We start from the raw sequence: 18,176 nt of genomic DNA, 5'->3' as shown, positions 1-18,176 counted from the left end.
AACAACTTTTTCTCTCTCTTTTTTTAGGACAAGTTACAATTTCTCATGCCCTATTTTTCTCTTATCTTCTCTTTTTCTAGGTCAGGTTATAATTTTCCTTCCCTTTTTCTTTTCTCTCTCTATTATATATATATATATATATATATATATATAAGTTAAATCTGGGTCGTTTGATTAGATTAATCAAGGGACCGGATTGGATTGACTCTTGTTTTATTATCCCGTGTTGCATTATAGATAGGATTCTGTGCATTATGAGGGTAAAGTAGTAAAAATTCTCAATTAAAGCCACACCAAAAACGGAATGCGCGTATTTTAAGCGGTCTATTGATACACGTCCCAACGTTGATTCATTCTCTCTCATTCCAAACAAAAAACTTCCTCTCCAATCTTCCGCCGTCCCGTATCCCCAACTTCCACTAAACGTCAAACCCTAGCTGCCACCACCGTTCATCGTCGTTTTCTCCGTCCTACTCGAACTCAGGAAGCGGGCGTTTACATTGTTCACGGCGTCGACAAGGTAGGTCTACAATAACTGGTCTTGTTGATGATTTGAACCTGGTAGATGACGGTAAAGGCCGACTACAAGTCGATTTCATCAATTTTTAGACACGAAAATCAATGATTTTAACATCGACATGGTTGCGACCTTTCGAAATCAAAAAAATTGGTAGTCGTTTTGGTCAGGGTTTTCTCTGACTCCGAAAGCAGACATTTTTCTATGTTTAAAATGATGGATTCGGGTATCTAATTTCATGTTTTTATGACAGATTTAACATGACTAAAATAGGTCGTCCGTCGCGCTCGCAACCTACACAAGCTGCAGGTAACCAAACAAATCGATTGAGTGTATAATTGCGTCAATAGTTCAACATCAATTAGGCTTGCATTGTGCATTCATCTACATATCTGGTAAATGGCTGGATGGGTAATTGCAAGACTGGTTTGTGCGCATTAGTTAATCTAAAATATACATTATTGATGTGTTGTGATGCATTATTAGTAAAGTATTTTGCATTATGTGCCTGATTACTTGCTGGTGTGGGAAAATTGGTGAAAGGAATATACATATGTGCATTACTTAACTGAGGCTGTGCATTATGTAGCAACTAACTGTTATTATTTGTAATATATTATGCATTATGAGAATTATTGTTCAATTAGTTGTTCAAAAATGTACATTGTTTATGTCCTGAGCTGCATTATTTGTCAATTATTGTGCATTACTTGCCTGTGCGCTGGGTGGTGTGGGAATATTATTGAATGGTATATAAACATGTGCATTTTTTTTTATTTTTATAAAAATTAACTACTATATAAGGGAGGAAATTACAAATAAACTCCTATACTATAGATATGAGGAAATTACAACTGATGTCAAGAGGGCTCGAACTCGGCACCTCATGCAATAATGTCTAAGCTCCTTGCCGCTAGGACAAAGGCTCTAGACATATAAACATGTGCATTATTTGACTTAAGTTGCGCATTATGTATCAAGTTGTTGCCATTACTTGCAATATAGTATGCATTATGAGAAGAATTGTGTATATGTGTTAATAAACTCAGTGAACATTCAAAGTGCGCATTTGTTGATTAAATATTTACATTATTTAAGTTGTGGGATGCATTATTTTCCAAGTAATTTGCATTATGTGTCTGCTTCCTGGGGTTGTGGGAAAATTGGTGAATGGAATATAAATATGTGCATTATTAGCCCGCGGTTGTGCATTATGTATCAAGCAGTTGTCATTATTTGCAATGTAGTAGGCATTACCAAATGAATAATGTATAGTTTTAAATAAATAATGTACATGCAAACCTTTGGTACTGTAAAGTAGTTGACATTTATTATGCACTATTCGTCTGACTCTACCCATTATGCCTGTAGTAGTATGCATTACTTGCCTGATATTGGTCATCATAAGATTTTATGTGTACATGGTTGAAAGGGTAGTAAGTGGAGTTCAAAATAATGCATGGTTTTCATTCCCTTGTGCATTATTTTAATGAATATGTGCATTCTGTCATTAGTATTATGCATTATAAAGCTCATATCATGCTTTATTCTATTTGTAATAATAAATTTCTGATGTTTTATGTTGATGATTCCATATCAGAGAAGCAGCTACGGCTCGACATCGACGACGCAGTCGATGATATAATTCCAGTAGCCCTTGCGCAAAAATTAAGGGAACGATTGGCCGAGGCAGCCCCAAGTACGGCTCCAGATCAGGCTGAGCCGAAGAAGGCTAGAGGAAGAAAGGTCGACCGTCTTTATTGTCGACGAACCCCATCTGAATTCCTCAACTGCTTGAAACAGTTGACTCCAAGATAAACATCTCACCCTCAATCCACGTCTCTGCAAATCATCTCCCCAAATTCCACCCACTCTCCAAACCCTAGCTGCCAGTGGTAGCACCCGGAAATCTCCAAAAATTGTTCAATTTCTAGTCGACAATAAGGTAGGGTTTAAAAGTTTCAATTTTGGGTAATACCCTGTTTTAATCGGTGATTTGCACCGTCAAAACACAACCTAGTCGACGATTCAATGTTTTCTCCCAAACAATATCACGGTTTTCATAGACGTTTTGGTCGATCTTTTCCGTAAATCATGAAATCGTGTGCATTTTTGTTTGGGTGCTGTCAATTATTGAAGTTTGTAGTTAATTACTGGTTTACAATTGTGTATTGGGCGGTTTTGTAGAGAAAATCTTATTGGGTTTTGATTTTTGTAAATTTGTATTGATTTTTGGAACCTGCTGCTGAATTTGTAAATGAAAATGGTGGCATAGAACTTGATGTTGTTCCTATAACTTTATGTAGGAAAGAGCTTTATATGAACATCATACTTGTCATTTTAATGAGGTGATCATCTTTGAATTGTGAGTTTATATTACAGAAAATTCAGTCGTGGGTTCAGCTTCCTGATGGTAACTGGGAGCTGGGGACAGTTCTTCAGTCTACTGGTAATGATTCAGTGATAACATTGCCTGAGGGAAAAGTGTGCAAAATTTTGGTTTCCATTATTGTGTTTTCTTGAACTGTTATCATTAACATTTTTCCTTGTGTAGGTACTGAAAGTGAGTTCAGAAACTCTGATACCAACAAATCCTAATATTCTTGATGGTGTAGATGATCTCATGCAATTAAGTTACCTGAATGAACCGTCAGTATTGTACAATCGCCAGTATAGCTATGATCGTGATTTGGTTTATGTAATTTGTATGTTAGTGATGAAATTTTAATGATATTTCCTGGTTTTCTAGCTCAAGTTACGGTTCTCACCTTTTTGGAAATCTGTATTGGGTTTTGTAAATCGGTGGATGGGTGAATGTAATATTCTTTTGTGCATTATTTGATTGTTTGGGTACATTATTAATTAATGATTACACATTATTTATCATGTATTATTCATTATTTGACTGCTTGTGTACATGGGTGATTGAGTGAGTGCAATATTCATCTGAGCATTATTTGATTGAATATGTAAATTATTTATCTAATACTCCCTCCGTCCCAGTTTTGGAGTCACATTTTTCCATAAAAGTCTGTCCCAGTTTTAGAGTCACATTTAGAATTTTCCATAGTTGGATATCAAATTTTACCCCATTATTCAACAAAATTACACCCAAATGCCATTATCTACCCAAAAATAAACCAAAAAAAAACAAAATCTTAACCCACCCTACCCCACCCCCAACACCCTCATTTGACTTTCATTTCACTCTCACTCCACCTTTCCCGTCTCTCTCTATTCCTAATTGTAGGAACCCTAATTGGCTCCTACTATAATCGTCGATCTAAATCTGACGATTACTCCATCACCGTCTCTCTCTATTCGCTTCCCATGGCCGATGAATGGGATCCATTGCCTGAGTTTGAATCGTTGCCATCTTTCGATACACCTCCCGGAACCCTAATCGTCCCTAATACACCACCGGAAGTGATTGCACGGTAAGAAATTGAACGAATGGTCGATTGTTACCACCGATCGGGAAATCGAAGATGGTTTGGGGGCGTTGATGGGTCTGACGTCGTCGAAGAAACTGAGCTTCCCCCACCGGCTGGCTTCTTTGACGGATCTGAAACTCAGCCACCGTCTGAGGGCTTTGACGGGGCTGAACGCCAACCACCGTTCCACCCCCATGACGACTCTGAAACGCAGGCGCCGTCGGAGGGCTTGCACGGATCTGAACATCCCCCACCATTCCAGCCCTATGAAGACTCTGAAACACAAGCACCATCCCTCCCCTTTGACGAATTTGAACCTCAACCACAGTCCTCATCAAAGGTGGAGTACACCGAGAATGAAAAAGCAATGTTGTTGATCTTGTTACCTAGCATGAAAGATCTCATCTAATCTGTGAGTATTTTTTCAATTCTAAGCCACCCCCTGTGCAGGGTTTGGAGGTTGTTTCAGTTGAATTGATTGAGGGTTATCATAGTCTTAGTTGTGTTGGTTTGTTTGATACTCCATGATGCAGTTTTTCTGATGAATTACATCTGATTATCTGTGTATTCACTGCATTGGTTGGTTTTTTGTGAACTTAGCCACCCCTTTGATGGTTTGGAGGCTCTGATTTGCAAGTTTACTGTCTTTGGTTGGTTTGTTGGCTCTGAATTGCACTTTTGTTCCTCTGTGATGATGTTTTTCTGAGAGTTATGCATGCTCAGCTATGATGCCTCTGTAATGGTTTGTTTTTTGTGAACTTAGCCACCCCTTTGATGGTTTGGAGGCTATGATTTGCAAGTTTACTGTCTTTGGTTGGTTTGTTGGCTCTGAATTGCACTTTTGTTCCTCTATGATGATGTTTTTCTGAGAGTTATGCATGCTCAGCTATGATGCCTCTGTAATGGTTGGTTTTTTGTGAACTTAGCCACCCCTTTGATGGTTTGGAGGCTCTGATTTGCAAGTTTACTGTCTTTGGTTGGTTTGTTGGCTCTGAATTGCACTTTTGTTCCTCTGTGATGATGTTTTTCTGAGAGTTATGCATGCTTAGCTATGATGCCTCTGTAATGGTTGGTTTTTTGTGAACTTAGCCACCCCTTTGATGGTTTGGAGGCTCTGATTTGCAAGTTTACTGTCTTTGGTTGGTTTGTTGGCTCTGAATTGCACTTTTGTTCCTCTGTGATGATGTTTTTCTGAGAGTTATGCATGCTCAGCTATGATGCCTCTGTAATGGTTGGTTTTTTGTGAACTTAGCCACCCCTTTGATGGTTTGGAGGCTCTGATTTGCAAGTTTACTGTCTTTGGTTGGTTTATTGGCTCTAAATTGCACTTTTGTTCCTCTGTGATGATGTTTTTCTGAGAGTTATGCATGCTCAGCTATGACGCCTCTGTAATGGTTGGTTTTTTGTGAACATAGCCACCCCTTTGATGGTTTGGAGGCTCTGATTTGCAAGTTTACTGTCTTTGGTTGGTTTATTGGCTCTGAATTGTACTTTTGTTCCTCTGTGATGATGTTTTTCTGAGAGTTATGCATGCTCAGCTATGATGCCTCTGTAATGGTTTGTTTTTTGTGAACTTAGCCACCCCTTTGATGGTTTGGAGGCTATGATTTGCAAGTTTACTGTCTTTGGTTGGTTTGCTGGCTCTGAATTGCACTTTTGTTCCTCTGTGATGATGTTTTTCTGAGAGTTATGCATGCTCAGCTACGATGCCTCTGTAATGGTTGGTTTTTTGTGAACTTAGCCACCTCTTTGATGGTTTGGAGGCTCTGATTTGCAAGTTTACAGTCTTTGGTTGGTTTGTTGGCTCTGAATTGCACTTTTGTTCCTCTGTGATGATGTTTTTCTGAGAGTTATGCATGCTTAGCTATGATGCCTCTGTAATGGTTGGTTTTTTGTGAACTTAGCCACCCCTTTGATGGTTTGGAGGCTCTGATTTGCAAGTTTACTGTCTTTGGTTGGTTTTTTGTGAACTTAGTCATTCCTTTGATGGTTTGGAGGCTTTGATTTGCAATTTTGTTAACAAAACACACACCAGCCATGAATTACACTTGGAATTCATACAAAATGCAGCTTCTAGAGTTGTAAGCAAGCCTAGTACCCTATCCCAGAATGCAGCCTAGTTATCCTAACCCAAAATGAAGACTATAACCAAAAAAACAAGTTTACATACTAAACATCAAACTATTTTGATGCTTATACTGTAAACCCTATGATCCAAGTGGCCTATCTAGATCTGTAAAACATTGATTAGATGCCCTATGTCATATGAGGTACCCACATCATTCTGAGGGAGTAGTAGATACTCTAAGCTTTCTTTTACCAGATTCTCCTCAACTTCAAGTGATGTAGGAAGCCCCACTGTCCTTCTCAGCCTTTCTTTGTTCAAGTGGGGTATTTTGTAATTGTTGCCCCCATGCATTTCTAGGATCTTACTGAGACAGCTTTGCAATGTTAAAAAAACATTGTTCAGAGTTTGTGGTGTGAGTTCCTCAAAAGAACTCCAAACATTACCTAATAATTCATCTATATTGGTGGCTAGTTTATCATCTTGTAGTGATTGTATGGCCCTAAAAAAGCCAAGGTCCAATACATTGGTGTCTGGGGAGTTGGCTGGTTGGCTAATTAGATGGAATTTAAATCCATCTGAACTTGCAAGATCATCAAATTGTGAGTCAAAGGATTTTAGGTGAGGTTTGGCATTGTCTTGTTGGATATATATCTCCTTGCTTGCATTGGCTGGCCACTTAGCCTTGATTGCTGGAATAATATGTGCATTATTTATGAATAAATGAAAATATGGCTAAGTGATGACATTACCAATGTCTTATATGAATGTGAGGGGAAAAAATATCCATACCTGATTCAAGAGACATTCTCTCATTGCTTCCTTGTTAACTGATGGGATAGGCTTTGTCTCTAGTGTCCCTCTTGGCCTATTCTTTGACATCCTTTTGGCTGGAACTTGTTCTGTGAATGGGAATATGCCTATTTTACCATCAAAGATGGTCTGCCCATCTGTGCCAAACTGTGGCCTACTTACAGCACACATGAACATCACTTTTGTGATGAATCTTTTTTGATCTGCAAGACCTGTAAGGCTCATCCTCGTCCGGCAACAGGTAGTATCTGTTTGAAGCCTTTGTCATGTAAAACCATTTCTCATCAATATGAACTGTGTTGTGCATAGCATGATAAAAAAGCTTCCCTTCATCCATAGCTGGCTGAATATGAGTAAGACACCATCTCATTCTACTGATTTTGTTTACTTCAGTGAGTGTTGGTTTTATGGCATTTGTATGTGGCCTTATCAGGTTATTCTTTGCCCATCTACCAACTGTTGTCTTGCTAACGCCCATTTTACAAGCAAGTTTTCTATAGCAAGATCTCTCAAGAAAAGACAATTGTCTGAACTTATCATCATCAAAATGTACTTTACCTGTTTTCTTAGTATATCCTGATGCTCTGCCCCTCATGATAACAGGTTTCCCATCTTCAATTTGCTGCTTGGCTATCCCCCATACGCGGCTCACTGTCCTTCTATGCACTTTGAATCTCTTGGCTGCCTCTTGAAATGAACCATGTGGCAGTGCTCCAGCTTGGCATTGCTGTTGAAGGAACTGCACAATATGGTTCTTCATTTGGCTGCTCAAACTCAGGGTTGCTCTCGGCCCTTGCTCCAGTTCTGCCTCTTCAATATGCTCCTGCTCCATCTCATGCTCCAGTTCTGCCTCTTAAATATGCTCCTGCTCCATCTCTTGCTCCATATCTTGATCCATTTCCATTCCGGAAGGGATCAGCTAAGGCATAAGCTAATCCATTATATAATACACTAATGAAAAATAAACATGTGGAATCTATTTATAAAATTAAATAAAAAACTTCCTTCACATCTTCACTCATTAGTCATTACTCTCTCCCTCCCTACACTGCAACTCCTTTGTCTTTAAGAGGAAGAAACACCGATTTCCCTCTCTTATCTCTCTGTTCGCACACACCGATTCAAGCCTGTAATTCACTATTGCCTGATTTCTGATGTCTACATTTTCATAGCACTGACTCAGGCGCCAGGGAAAAGGACGAGGGGGAGGGGGAAGAGGGGTAGCTCCGCCGCGTAGTCGGATTTAGGATTTGTGTGGTGCTTCTCCGGGAACGAGGAGGCAGCGCACGACAGGGGATGGGGGCGACGGCGGAGCGGTGGGGAGAGGAAACTGCGGGCGGGGTTTAATTGGGGTTTGGGGGAGATTAGGGAGGCGGAGGAGGACGGCAATGGAGATGGAGGAGAATGCAGGAGCTGAGGCAGTGCCATTTTGGGAGAGGAGAGAGAAATGGGGTTTAGGAAGGGGAAATTGATTGAGGAAGTTTTTTATTTAATTTTATAAATAGATTCCACATGTCTATTTTTCATTAGTGTATTATATGGTGGATTAGCTTATGCCTTAGCTGATCCCTTCCCTTTCCATTCCCCTATGATGAAATTGCTCTGAGGGTAATTTAGATATAAATACCTTTGGTTGGTTTGTAAGTAGGTGGAGTTCAAGTTTTTGGAGTAATTGTGGAGTGAATGTATTTATAGATGTAGTTTAGCTTTAATTTGATTTTGGATTTTTCCCTCCTTGGGATTGTAATGAATTTTTCCCTCCATAATTTGGAGATTGAGTTAATGAAAATGGAATGAGGTTCCCTCTTTAAATTAGTGTTGATGTGATGGCCGAAAATCATGGGATTGCAAAGTGTGAAACATTTGTTTTAATTTTATTTTTGGCATAGCTTAAATTATGGAATAAACAAGTTGGAAAATTAAAAATCATAAGTTTAAATAATTTAAACAACCAAGGTTATTGTAAGTCAAAAATAAACAATTTTAAAATTTTAAAAGTCAACCTATCTCATTTTCTAACAACTCACTTCATTTATTACACACTCCACCATCTCACTTCATTAATTACACACTCCACCAATTTCTTAAAATCCGTGTCATAACTAAATGGCACTCCAAATGTGGGACGGAGGGAGTAGTATACATTATTCATCATATATTAGGCATTATTGAACTACTTGTGTTCTATACACTATTTATTAAGTATTATACATTCTTTATCAAGTGTAAGGCATTATGTGACTTTTGTATACATGGGTGAATGGGTGCCAACCAGAACTCCCCAATATGCCAGTATAATATTGTTTCGTGCATTATTTGATTGAATCTGTAAATTATTAAACTAGTACTATCCATTATGTATCAAATATTATGCATTTTTTTACTATTGTGGACATAGGTGAATGGGTGAATATAATATTCTTTTGTGCATTATTTGATTGCTTGTGTACATTATTTATCAAGGATTATACATTATTTATCATGTATTATGCATTATTTGACTGCTTGTGTACATAGGTAAATGAGTGAATGCAACATTCATTTGTGCATTATTTGATTGCTTGTGTGCATTATTTTATTGCTTCTGTACACTATTTATCAAGTATTATACATTATTTACCAAGTATTATGCATTAATTGTCTGCTTGTGTACATGGGTACAACCACCAGTGTATAAAATCACAAAAAAAACGTCTCAGCCAACATTTACATTATATATCATAAATGGTCCATTACAGAAACTAAAATAACCATTATAGAGTAATATATGTACATTATGTGTATCAGTAAAAACTACTTCCCTTCCCGAGATGATATATAAACCCTAGATGAATGACTGAAACACGTGGACTTTGGCGGCGGTTTTGTAACTTAATACATACTTACACCCTAGCCCCAAGGATTGCTAAACCATTGGGGAATAAATGAAACGTGCTCAACAAACATTTACATTACAGATCATAAATCCTCCATTACTGAAAATAAAAAAGCCATTACATAATAATATATGTACATTATGTGTATCGGTAAAAAACTACTCCCTAACCGAGATGATATCTGAACCCTAGATGAATGAGTGAAACTTGTGCATTCAATTGGTCATCCTCGTTTGACTTCTTCTTGTCTTCCCTATTGCATACAACATAATACGAGGTTGTAACGTCGTCCATCTCTAGGGATTGGAATTTCTGACCGACGACATGCTTCAACTCAGGAGAACAATCAGGTACAACCACCACTATACAAAAATGAAAATAAAAACGGCTCAGCAAACATATACATTACAGCTCATGTCTCAACCATTACTGAAACTAAAACAACCATTATTTAGTATAATATGTACATTATGTAAATCAATCAAAACTACTCCCTAGCCGCGATGATATCTAAACCCTCGTTTAATAACTGAAACTCGTGGACTTTGGTAATGATTTTGTCAATTAGTACATACTACACCCTAGTTCCAAGCATTGCTAAACCCTTTTGGAAAACAAGAAACGTGCGCCGAACAAGCAAACACGGCAAAACTTAAATTAAACTGGTCATGAAAAATGTACATTATAGATCACAAATGATGTATTACAGAACCTAAAACAACCATTATATTACAAAATATGTACATTATGTGTATTCTCTAATACTCTATACCTCTCCATCTAAATCCACATAACTAGAATCTAACAGTAGCCTGAGACAAATCGAGGGGTAGGATTGGACCAAAATAAGGACCCCAAGCCCACGCACGTAAATAAAGCTAACAAATTCGGCATTATTATAGAATCATCAACACAACATAGCACACAAAGAAAGCAATACCAGAATAACATGATAATATGAAAAACAAGCATCTTTGGACTCTTTATCACCTCTCATCCAAATCCACAAAACTACTCAAATCTAACACAATTAGAAAAGGGAATAACCGCGAAATACAGACGAAAAAATTCCTAAATAGCCATACACGCAGTGAGGAGAAGTCATGGGTACAAAAACAAATCGATAGTTTTGAGTAAGAAAAAGAACATGCACACTAACTTCTCACAAGAAACCGTCTTCACCTAAAATTTTCAGAACCAAATTCTTCAAAACGAAAACTTACAATTGAAAACTAAACATTCAAGATTGAAACAGCCCATACAACAAATTGCTGAGGCGTGGAATTTTAATTTGCAAAGAAAGGACCACTTACAGATAAATAGAAGCTAAAAAAGTCACAATGAAACCTATGAAATTGGCAAAGCTAAGATTAGCAAAACACAACTAATTTAATCAACACATCATAAAATCATCGGGATAACAAGGCGCATAATGCTCAAGATCTAGAATTGAAGATAAAGCACATAGAAAGGATTAAAATCTTTTGTACTACCTGATAATCACGGAGACCGACGAGGATGCGATCCAAACCTTCTTGTGCATCTTGCCCCTGATGTGACAGAGGCGCTTGACGCCGTCGACGCACGTGGCCTCGCACCGTCCGTTACCGAGCATTCACATGACCTGCGCGTATTCCTGTCTGTTTTCCTTGAAAACCAATTCCCTCTTCTCGTCATCGGCTTCGTTCTTCCATCTCTTCCGATTCTTCAATGACGCATAACTTTTTGGGAGATAACAAAGATTGAACGTGATCTCAATAGAGAATAACGGCTGAGATTTTGGAAGAGAAAATCATGAGAGTTTCCATAACAACCACATTTGCATATACCTAAAATAACCTTCTCGATTTTTTAATTGATTTAATTTAAAATCAGTTGGCATTATTTGAGGCCGTTAGATCTTCAGATTGAATGGCTGAGATTGAAAAGAACAATAGAACAAAAGATGAAAAAAGAAAATGAACACATCCCTCTATATATATATATCAGGTCCATAATTGAAATTAGGTCAAAAATCCAAGTCAATTCCATCCATTCAATTTCTTAACTTAACGGTGTATTTGGCTGCCATTTGTATCTAGTTTAATTATTAAAAAAAACTGAAAAGGGCAAGATCAATTTCAAGCCAGTTATTCCCTTCCTATAATTAACGCTCTGTTTTTATTTGTGAGATTTATTTTCCTTAATTACGACACAAATACGATGATCACTTCTGATTTCATTTTGTGCCGATTCTGCAGCATACGGATCATAGTATCGTTGCTTCCAATAAGTTGAACAATTGTAGTTCTTCATTCCCGTCGTGAGTTTGAGTAGCAGTTCATTGTTAATTCTTTCATATCTTCCAGTGTTATTAACGATTGAAGAAGGTAATTAGATTTCTTTCTGTGATTTGTGAATTGAAATTAGGTTCCTATCGGTGTAAGTTTGAGTATTAGTTCGTTGTTAATTCTGGGAATTAATTTGTTACTGTGATTTGTGAATTGAGATTAGACTGGTGTCAATTTTTTGTGAATTTCACTTACTGAATGATGGTAGAACATCTTAATTTTCTTTGATGTGTTTAAATCTCAATTTTGATGTCTTCCCGTCTGTTTGGTTTTGTTTTACATGTACAATATCGAAGTTGCAGCACATAATGTAAGAGTAGTTCTGTGTAATCAGTAATGTAATTCGCGGTATTGTGTAATGTACATAAAAATGTCATTAATGTACGATTGAATTTGTAATGTATACATCACATAGCTAGTAATGTAGATTTGTACTTGTTTGATAAGGACATAAGTTAAAATCCATTCCTTAAAGGGTTTTGTAGTCCATGAGGCTAGGGTATAATACCAGTAACACAACATTCACTAAGGTCAGGGAGTTAGAGTCAATCCCCAAAGGTTCAATTATTCACTGGGCTAGGGTATAAGATTTACAACTTCACGTAGGGGACATCAATTGCCCGAACTAAGTTCCAATCCCCCTAGGAGTTAAGTTATCCCTGTGGTTAGGGCATAGTACCAACCCATACCTCAAAGTTCGTTTTTCACTTAATATTCTTAGAATTCATACCAACTGTAATGTACGAACAAAATCTTTCAATGTATATGTCTCTTACTGAGTAATGTAGATTATAATATGTTCGAATAGGGGGAAGTTGTATACATTTCCCAAGGGTTTAACTGACCATGGGGCTAAGCTTTAGTACCAACCCAATAACCTAGATTATACTTCTCATTTCCTTAGGATTAACATATCCTTGGGGCAAGGGTATAGTACGCACCCAACAAATCAAACGTCTATTTATACTTGAGTTTTTTTGTTGAAGTCATTGTGTAATGTACATATTTATGATTTTAATGTACATTACTATCACGTAATAATGTACTTTTTTATACGTAATTTATTTAATGTCCAACTTATCTCAGTATTTTTTGTACAGTTTTTGTTGTACCTGAATGTTCTGAAGAACTAAAGTCGGTCGTTGGTCGTTGTTTTTAATCACTAGATTTTGAGAATGCATTTTGTGATGTGCATGCCTGCATCGTGGGTTTTGACATTCGTAAACAAGACATTAAAAAGGTTGATGGGAATGAGAAGGAGAAGCGTAAGGGCTAGAGGAAATGTTGATTTATATTAGTTTGCTTTTCAGACTTGGTGTTTTTTAAATTTCGTTTAAAGCATACATTATTCAATCGTTAAATTTTACAGTACATTAGTTTTAGTCTTTTCACCAGTATAATGTTATCTTACAAGATATTTTATAATTCTACATTAATAGGTGCTAAAAAATTACATTATTGTGAAGTAGATTTGAATTACCAAAATATTGGGGCACCAATATATGTATGTTCAATAATAATGTAAACGCTTTACAACAATTAATGTAATGGTCAGATCCTCTCTGTCAACATTATTTGGACGTAAATGTACATTAATTACATAAAAATGTAACATTATTTGACTGATTTACATTATATGTACTGTAGATTTACAGTAGTCACTTATTCGATTTACATTATTGTGACACGAACATATTCCTCTTCTGAAAATTGGATCCTTCACCACTCCCTGTTGAACACAGAAAGTATCCAATGGCCCATTTCTCCAGGTATCTCTAGTATTTTGTAGTCCAAAATACCTCCAAACCCGAGCTCATGGACAACTTCAATCTGTCGGGGATTTAGCTTTGTAATCATGTCCATGTATTCCTTTGATGTTCTCCAGAAATAAAGTACATCTCTCTTTTTTTGGGCGAACCCTGTCCCCTGCGTCATCTTCCTCCATCTCCGCTTCGTACTCTTCCATCTCCTTTCGGTATTGTGTAGCGGTTGCTATGGGATTGAAATCATCCCAAGAATCATTATGTCTTACAATATAATTATGTTTATAACACATAATTTGTGTATAAAGACCACTTTAATGTATTAATTGGGTCAATAATGTAATGTAAGTTACATTAGTGACAAAATCAAGACTACAGTTTTCATTCTACATTCAGATAATAGTTTTCATTCTACATTCAGATAATGTAACAATTATTTATCAATAATGTAAACAAATTTGATAATGTATCATGACTATATGTTAGTAACAACAAGAAGAGTTACAACCCTTACCATCTGTGGGTTTCGAAATAGCCTTGAATGGTCGCATACTAAATTACATATTAAGATACATTGTTGATAAATCTAGGATACATTATTTCGTTATACATGTGGATAATGTTACAGGAACTTGTCAATAAAGTAAACAAACACATAGCTACAGGTTTCCTTCTGTGGGTTTCGAAATGGCCTTGAATGGTCGCCCTCTTTATACCACGTTCTTCCCTTTTTTCCATCGGATAGTACTGAATGACCACAACATTACAACCGGGATTAGTAGAATTCAAAATAACCCAAATCAAACAAACAAACAAGCAACCTATCCAAAGTTATACTAAACAATGTAATCACTTTTCAAAACCGAAACGTGTATAATACACACTGTAAATACAATCTTTAACAACATAAATCATACTTTACCGAAATCATAAAATGTAACAAAAAAATACAACCTAAAAAATACTTTACTGAAATCATAATGTAACCAAACAATACAACCTTTGTTATGAAACAGTGGATTCAACCGATTCAATACTCAAAAGGGCCATTTAATTAAAGAAACGCAGTCTGTAAATTACCTCAAAAAAAAGTCTGAAGAATGGCCGCTTCAATTTCACCGCCGCCGTGAAAAGTGGAAACGAAATCGCCTGGGGTTGATGTGTAAGAGAAAAGCGTTGAATGTGTGGAGAAGTCGAACTAGGTTTTGGGCTGAAAAGGGGAGAGAAATCAAGAGTCAGTGGATGTGGGAGGTCGGTTGACAGTAAATCGCGCTCATTTCGGAACATCTATTTTGAAAACCAATTCTTATTATTTATGTTCCAAATACATAAATCGGATATCATAATAATGTAACACGGAGAATCATCTATACAACAAATTTAATCCGTCCATCAAGTTAATCCTAAGGCTATAATTAGATTTGAACTTAACACTAAATGGTCATTTGGACCATATATATAGGGATGTATTCATATTAATAAGTTGAAAATGGTCATTTGGACCATAGTGCTCCCATCCATTGATTAGGGTCGATCTTATGGTTGATATGGAGCCACTAAGAGTTGTATAAATTAATAAAAAAAATTAAAAAGGGCAGAAAAGGAAGATTACATATTGGACGTTATTTTCATTCTCTAAATAAACGCCTATTATATTAAATTAATCATTGGAAGTTATTTTCATTCCCTAAATAAACGCATATTATATTAAATTAATCATCAACTCCTTAATCCACGATTCTTATATTTGATATGTTCCTTGACTATTAAGTATTATCTAAAAATGAACATATTTATACTATGTTAAAATTATGTTCTCTTACTAGAATATGAATTCGATTTGTTTTTTATGTACATTGAATAAGTGAGTAATGTACTTATATAACATTACTAAGTTGGTACTGTTGGGGTTTTGGTGCACCTTGCACAGCGGAAGACTTGTACAAAACAAATAAATCAGACGTGAGATCTATTTGACCGATTACGGTATTAATCTATTCACATGTTAACACAGAATTGCATGCTAGAACGCAAATAATTCATGCTCATAGAATATAAATCCGAAACATGAATTCTACGGTTTAGAGTTACCGATTTGATTCTCCAAAGAATCGTCGATTACTCACGCCTTCTCCACGATGATCTTCAATACTAGACAACAGATCTTCTGACTGGTGTCCCGAACTGTATCTCGACATCAGGGTGGGTTGATCTTATCGAAACACTAGGACTTGAATAAAGAAGACGGAACTTTCTCACGGAGGAAGAGAGAGAATTATCGAGCTCCTCTCAAAATAGAGGGGGACGAAATTTTCATTGTGAAATCAATTAATTTTCTGTCTCCTTTATTCTCCTATTTATAATAGTTCATATTGGGCCCATTCAATGATCTATGGAAGGTTTTGGATATGGGCTCCCCCAATTGGCTTTTTACTAATTAAATTGAACCCACAATTTAATACAAGCTTATATTGGAATATTACGAGCAGTCACTACAGACGTAATATTGACCTCCCCATCCAAATCCGAAATTACAAGTAATCCGGGTTTCCGTTTGGTTTATTATTTATTTCCCGCGCTTAAGTTATAAATGTCCATTAATTAATTAAAGTCTGCTATGGACTTAATTAATTAACATCTTATTAATTCAAAGAGTGGACTTAGCAAGAAACACTTATTTATTATTCATAGAGTAATAAAACTCTAACTGGTCAGTTTCCGAATAATAAAACCTTGTTCAAGCTCCTCTTGAGAACATTATCAAACGAGACTCACCTCGCGCACGATACAACATAATAGCAATCCTAGCACCGCTAGATAATGATCACCACTACCCAATATACCTGGATCGTTGGGTGACGAAAAACACGCACCTTTGGTAAGTCAAAGTAGTAGATACTCAATATCGTATGCTCAATGCTAACGTACATTGATTAAGAAATAGATATTTATCAAGACCTCGTCTTTCAGTAGATAGCATAAAGACACGTCTTGCTGTTAGATCCATTCAGTGCTATACCACACAAACGTCATCTTATTTCAATAAGGCTTAGAAATAATCGGACTGACATTGCAACCTTTCATGATAGGTAGCCAAAGATTATCTAGGTTGTGAAATTCATCTTTTTCTTTTGCAAAGCATTGCATAGAACCGACTGTAGTTACCTTAAAGTGGACGACGCCCACAACCAGTCTACTAAGCAAAAGACTTAGGCTTTGTTTACTTCTTATGCATTTAAATGTTTATAAAATATTTTATAAACGCACAAGCAAACACAATGTAATAATATATTGATTCTATTTGTGCAAACTGCTCGAATGATACTGAATCGGGTCAAAAGTGGATTGTAGCGTTTTTCCATACACAAGCAAGATTCTATTCGTGCGAAGTCGCTCGAAACATGCTTTTCAGTATACTAACCCTAACAATCTCCCACTTATACTCAAAACATGCTTTCGAGTATACCCACTACCAAAAACTCTCCGACTTATACACAAAGCAGGTCTTGGAGCTAGATATATCGAACTACGATTCATTTCACATCATGTTTGAAACATGTTACCACAAAGGCATTTTCTGTGAAAAATCTGCTTGGTTGTTCTCTGATAATATCTTTTCCACTACTATGTCTTTGTTGCGTACTAGATCTTTAATTAATTTCATCTCTCTATGTGAATTCTTAGCTTATGATCTTGTTTGTCCCTTGAGTTAGCCTTTGCTAGAGTAAAATTACTCATAGGCATACTTAAACTTACGATCAAAGCTACTAGGAGTATACTCCTAATGTAAACACATATAATGAGGATGACTTACTCAATCACTGATTAGTCTTGAGACTTAGTCAGTGTAACCCCAAGGACATTACATGAATGACTGGTAAACTAGAATATAGCGATTAGTCTTTCTCAAGTACTATGGTATATCCATTACCTCAATCAAAGTCCTTTGCCATGGTTAATATGATATATACTTGCTATGCAAAAGCACAACTAATATCAAACTTAGTACACACCATAGCATACATGAGACATCTATCTGCAGAACCAGTCTCATAATTCTTGTTCTCACTAAGTGTCAAACGACACTTGACTAGAGACAAGACAATTCCATCTTGAATGGTTTAAACCTTTTCATGGAAATTCTAATGCTAAAATGTTCCAAGCAATGTATAGATATAGGATTCCTAAGAGAATCTCAACATTCTTTCTAGCAATCTCAAAGAATTAGATGCTTAGAATGTAATTAGTTTCCCTTAAATCCTTTATCTTAAATTGGGTAGACAACCAGTTTCCTACGCTAGATGCCAATCTTAGTTGTTTGCAACTTTTATATATTTCATCATCGTAGAGTACCAATAATACCATATTTAATGCACTT

The 18,176-nt window shown here is 36.5% G+C and overlaps 1 protein-coding gene and 1 long non-coding RNA gene across 2 annotated transcripts; one reads left to right on the top strand and one right to left on the bottom strand.

The window, feature by feature from the left end:
* Positions 1–6,633: 6,633 nt before the first annotated feature.
* LOC121776762 lies at positions 6,634–7,661 on the bottom strand. Its single transcript, XM_042173931.1, has 3 exons — positions 7,042–7,661; positions 6,809–6,983; positions 6,634–6,708 (listed from the first exon to the last, which is right to left on the bottom strand). Exons 1-3 carry the CDS (start codon positions 7,659–7,661, stop codon positions 6,634–6,636), a joined length of 870 nt encoding a protein of 289 aa, XP_042029865.1.
* A 4,165-nt stretch (positions 7,662–11,826) lies between these two features.
* On the top strand, positions 11,827–13,411 carry LOC121777229. Its single transcript, XR_006045440.1, has 2 exons — positions 11,827–12,074; positions 13,136–13,411. It is a non-coding gene; the product is annotated as an uncharacterized LOC121777229 (long non-coding RNA).
* Positions 13,412–18,176: the final 4,765 nt, after the last annotated feature.

The sequence above is a fragment of the Salvia splendens genome, chromosome 18 (genome assembly GCF_004379255.2).
Source record: "Salvia splendens isolate huo1 chromosome 18, SspV2, whole genome shotgun sequence".
Classification (NCBI taxonomy): Eukaryota; Viridiplantae; Streptophyta; class Magnoliopsida; order Lamiales; family Lamiaceae; genus Salvia; species Salvia splendens.
This window is presented reverse-complemented; position numbering and strand designations above follow the sequence as displayed.

Coding starts and splice junctions, on each gene's coding strand:
- LOC121776762 (XM_042173931.1), bottom strand. CDS start 7,661: ATGGAGCAGGAGCATATTGAAGAGGCAGAACTGGAGCAAGGGCCGAGA. Junction 6,984..7,041: donor GACGAGGATGAGCCTTACAG/GTCTTGCAGATC, acceptor TGCTGTAAGTAG/GCCACAGTTTGGCACAGATG. Junction 6,709..6,808: donor GAGAATGTCTCTTGAATCAG/GTATGGATATTT, acceptor ATATTATTCCAG/CAATCAAGGCTAAGTGGCCA.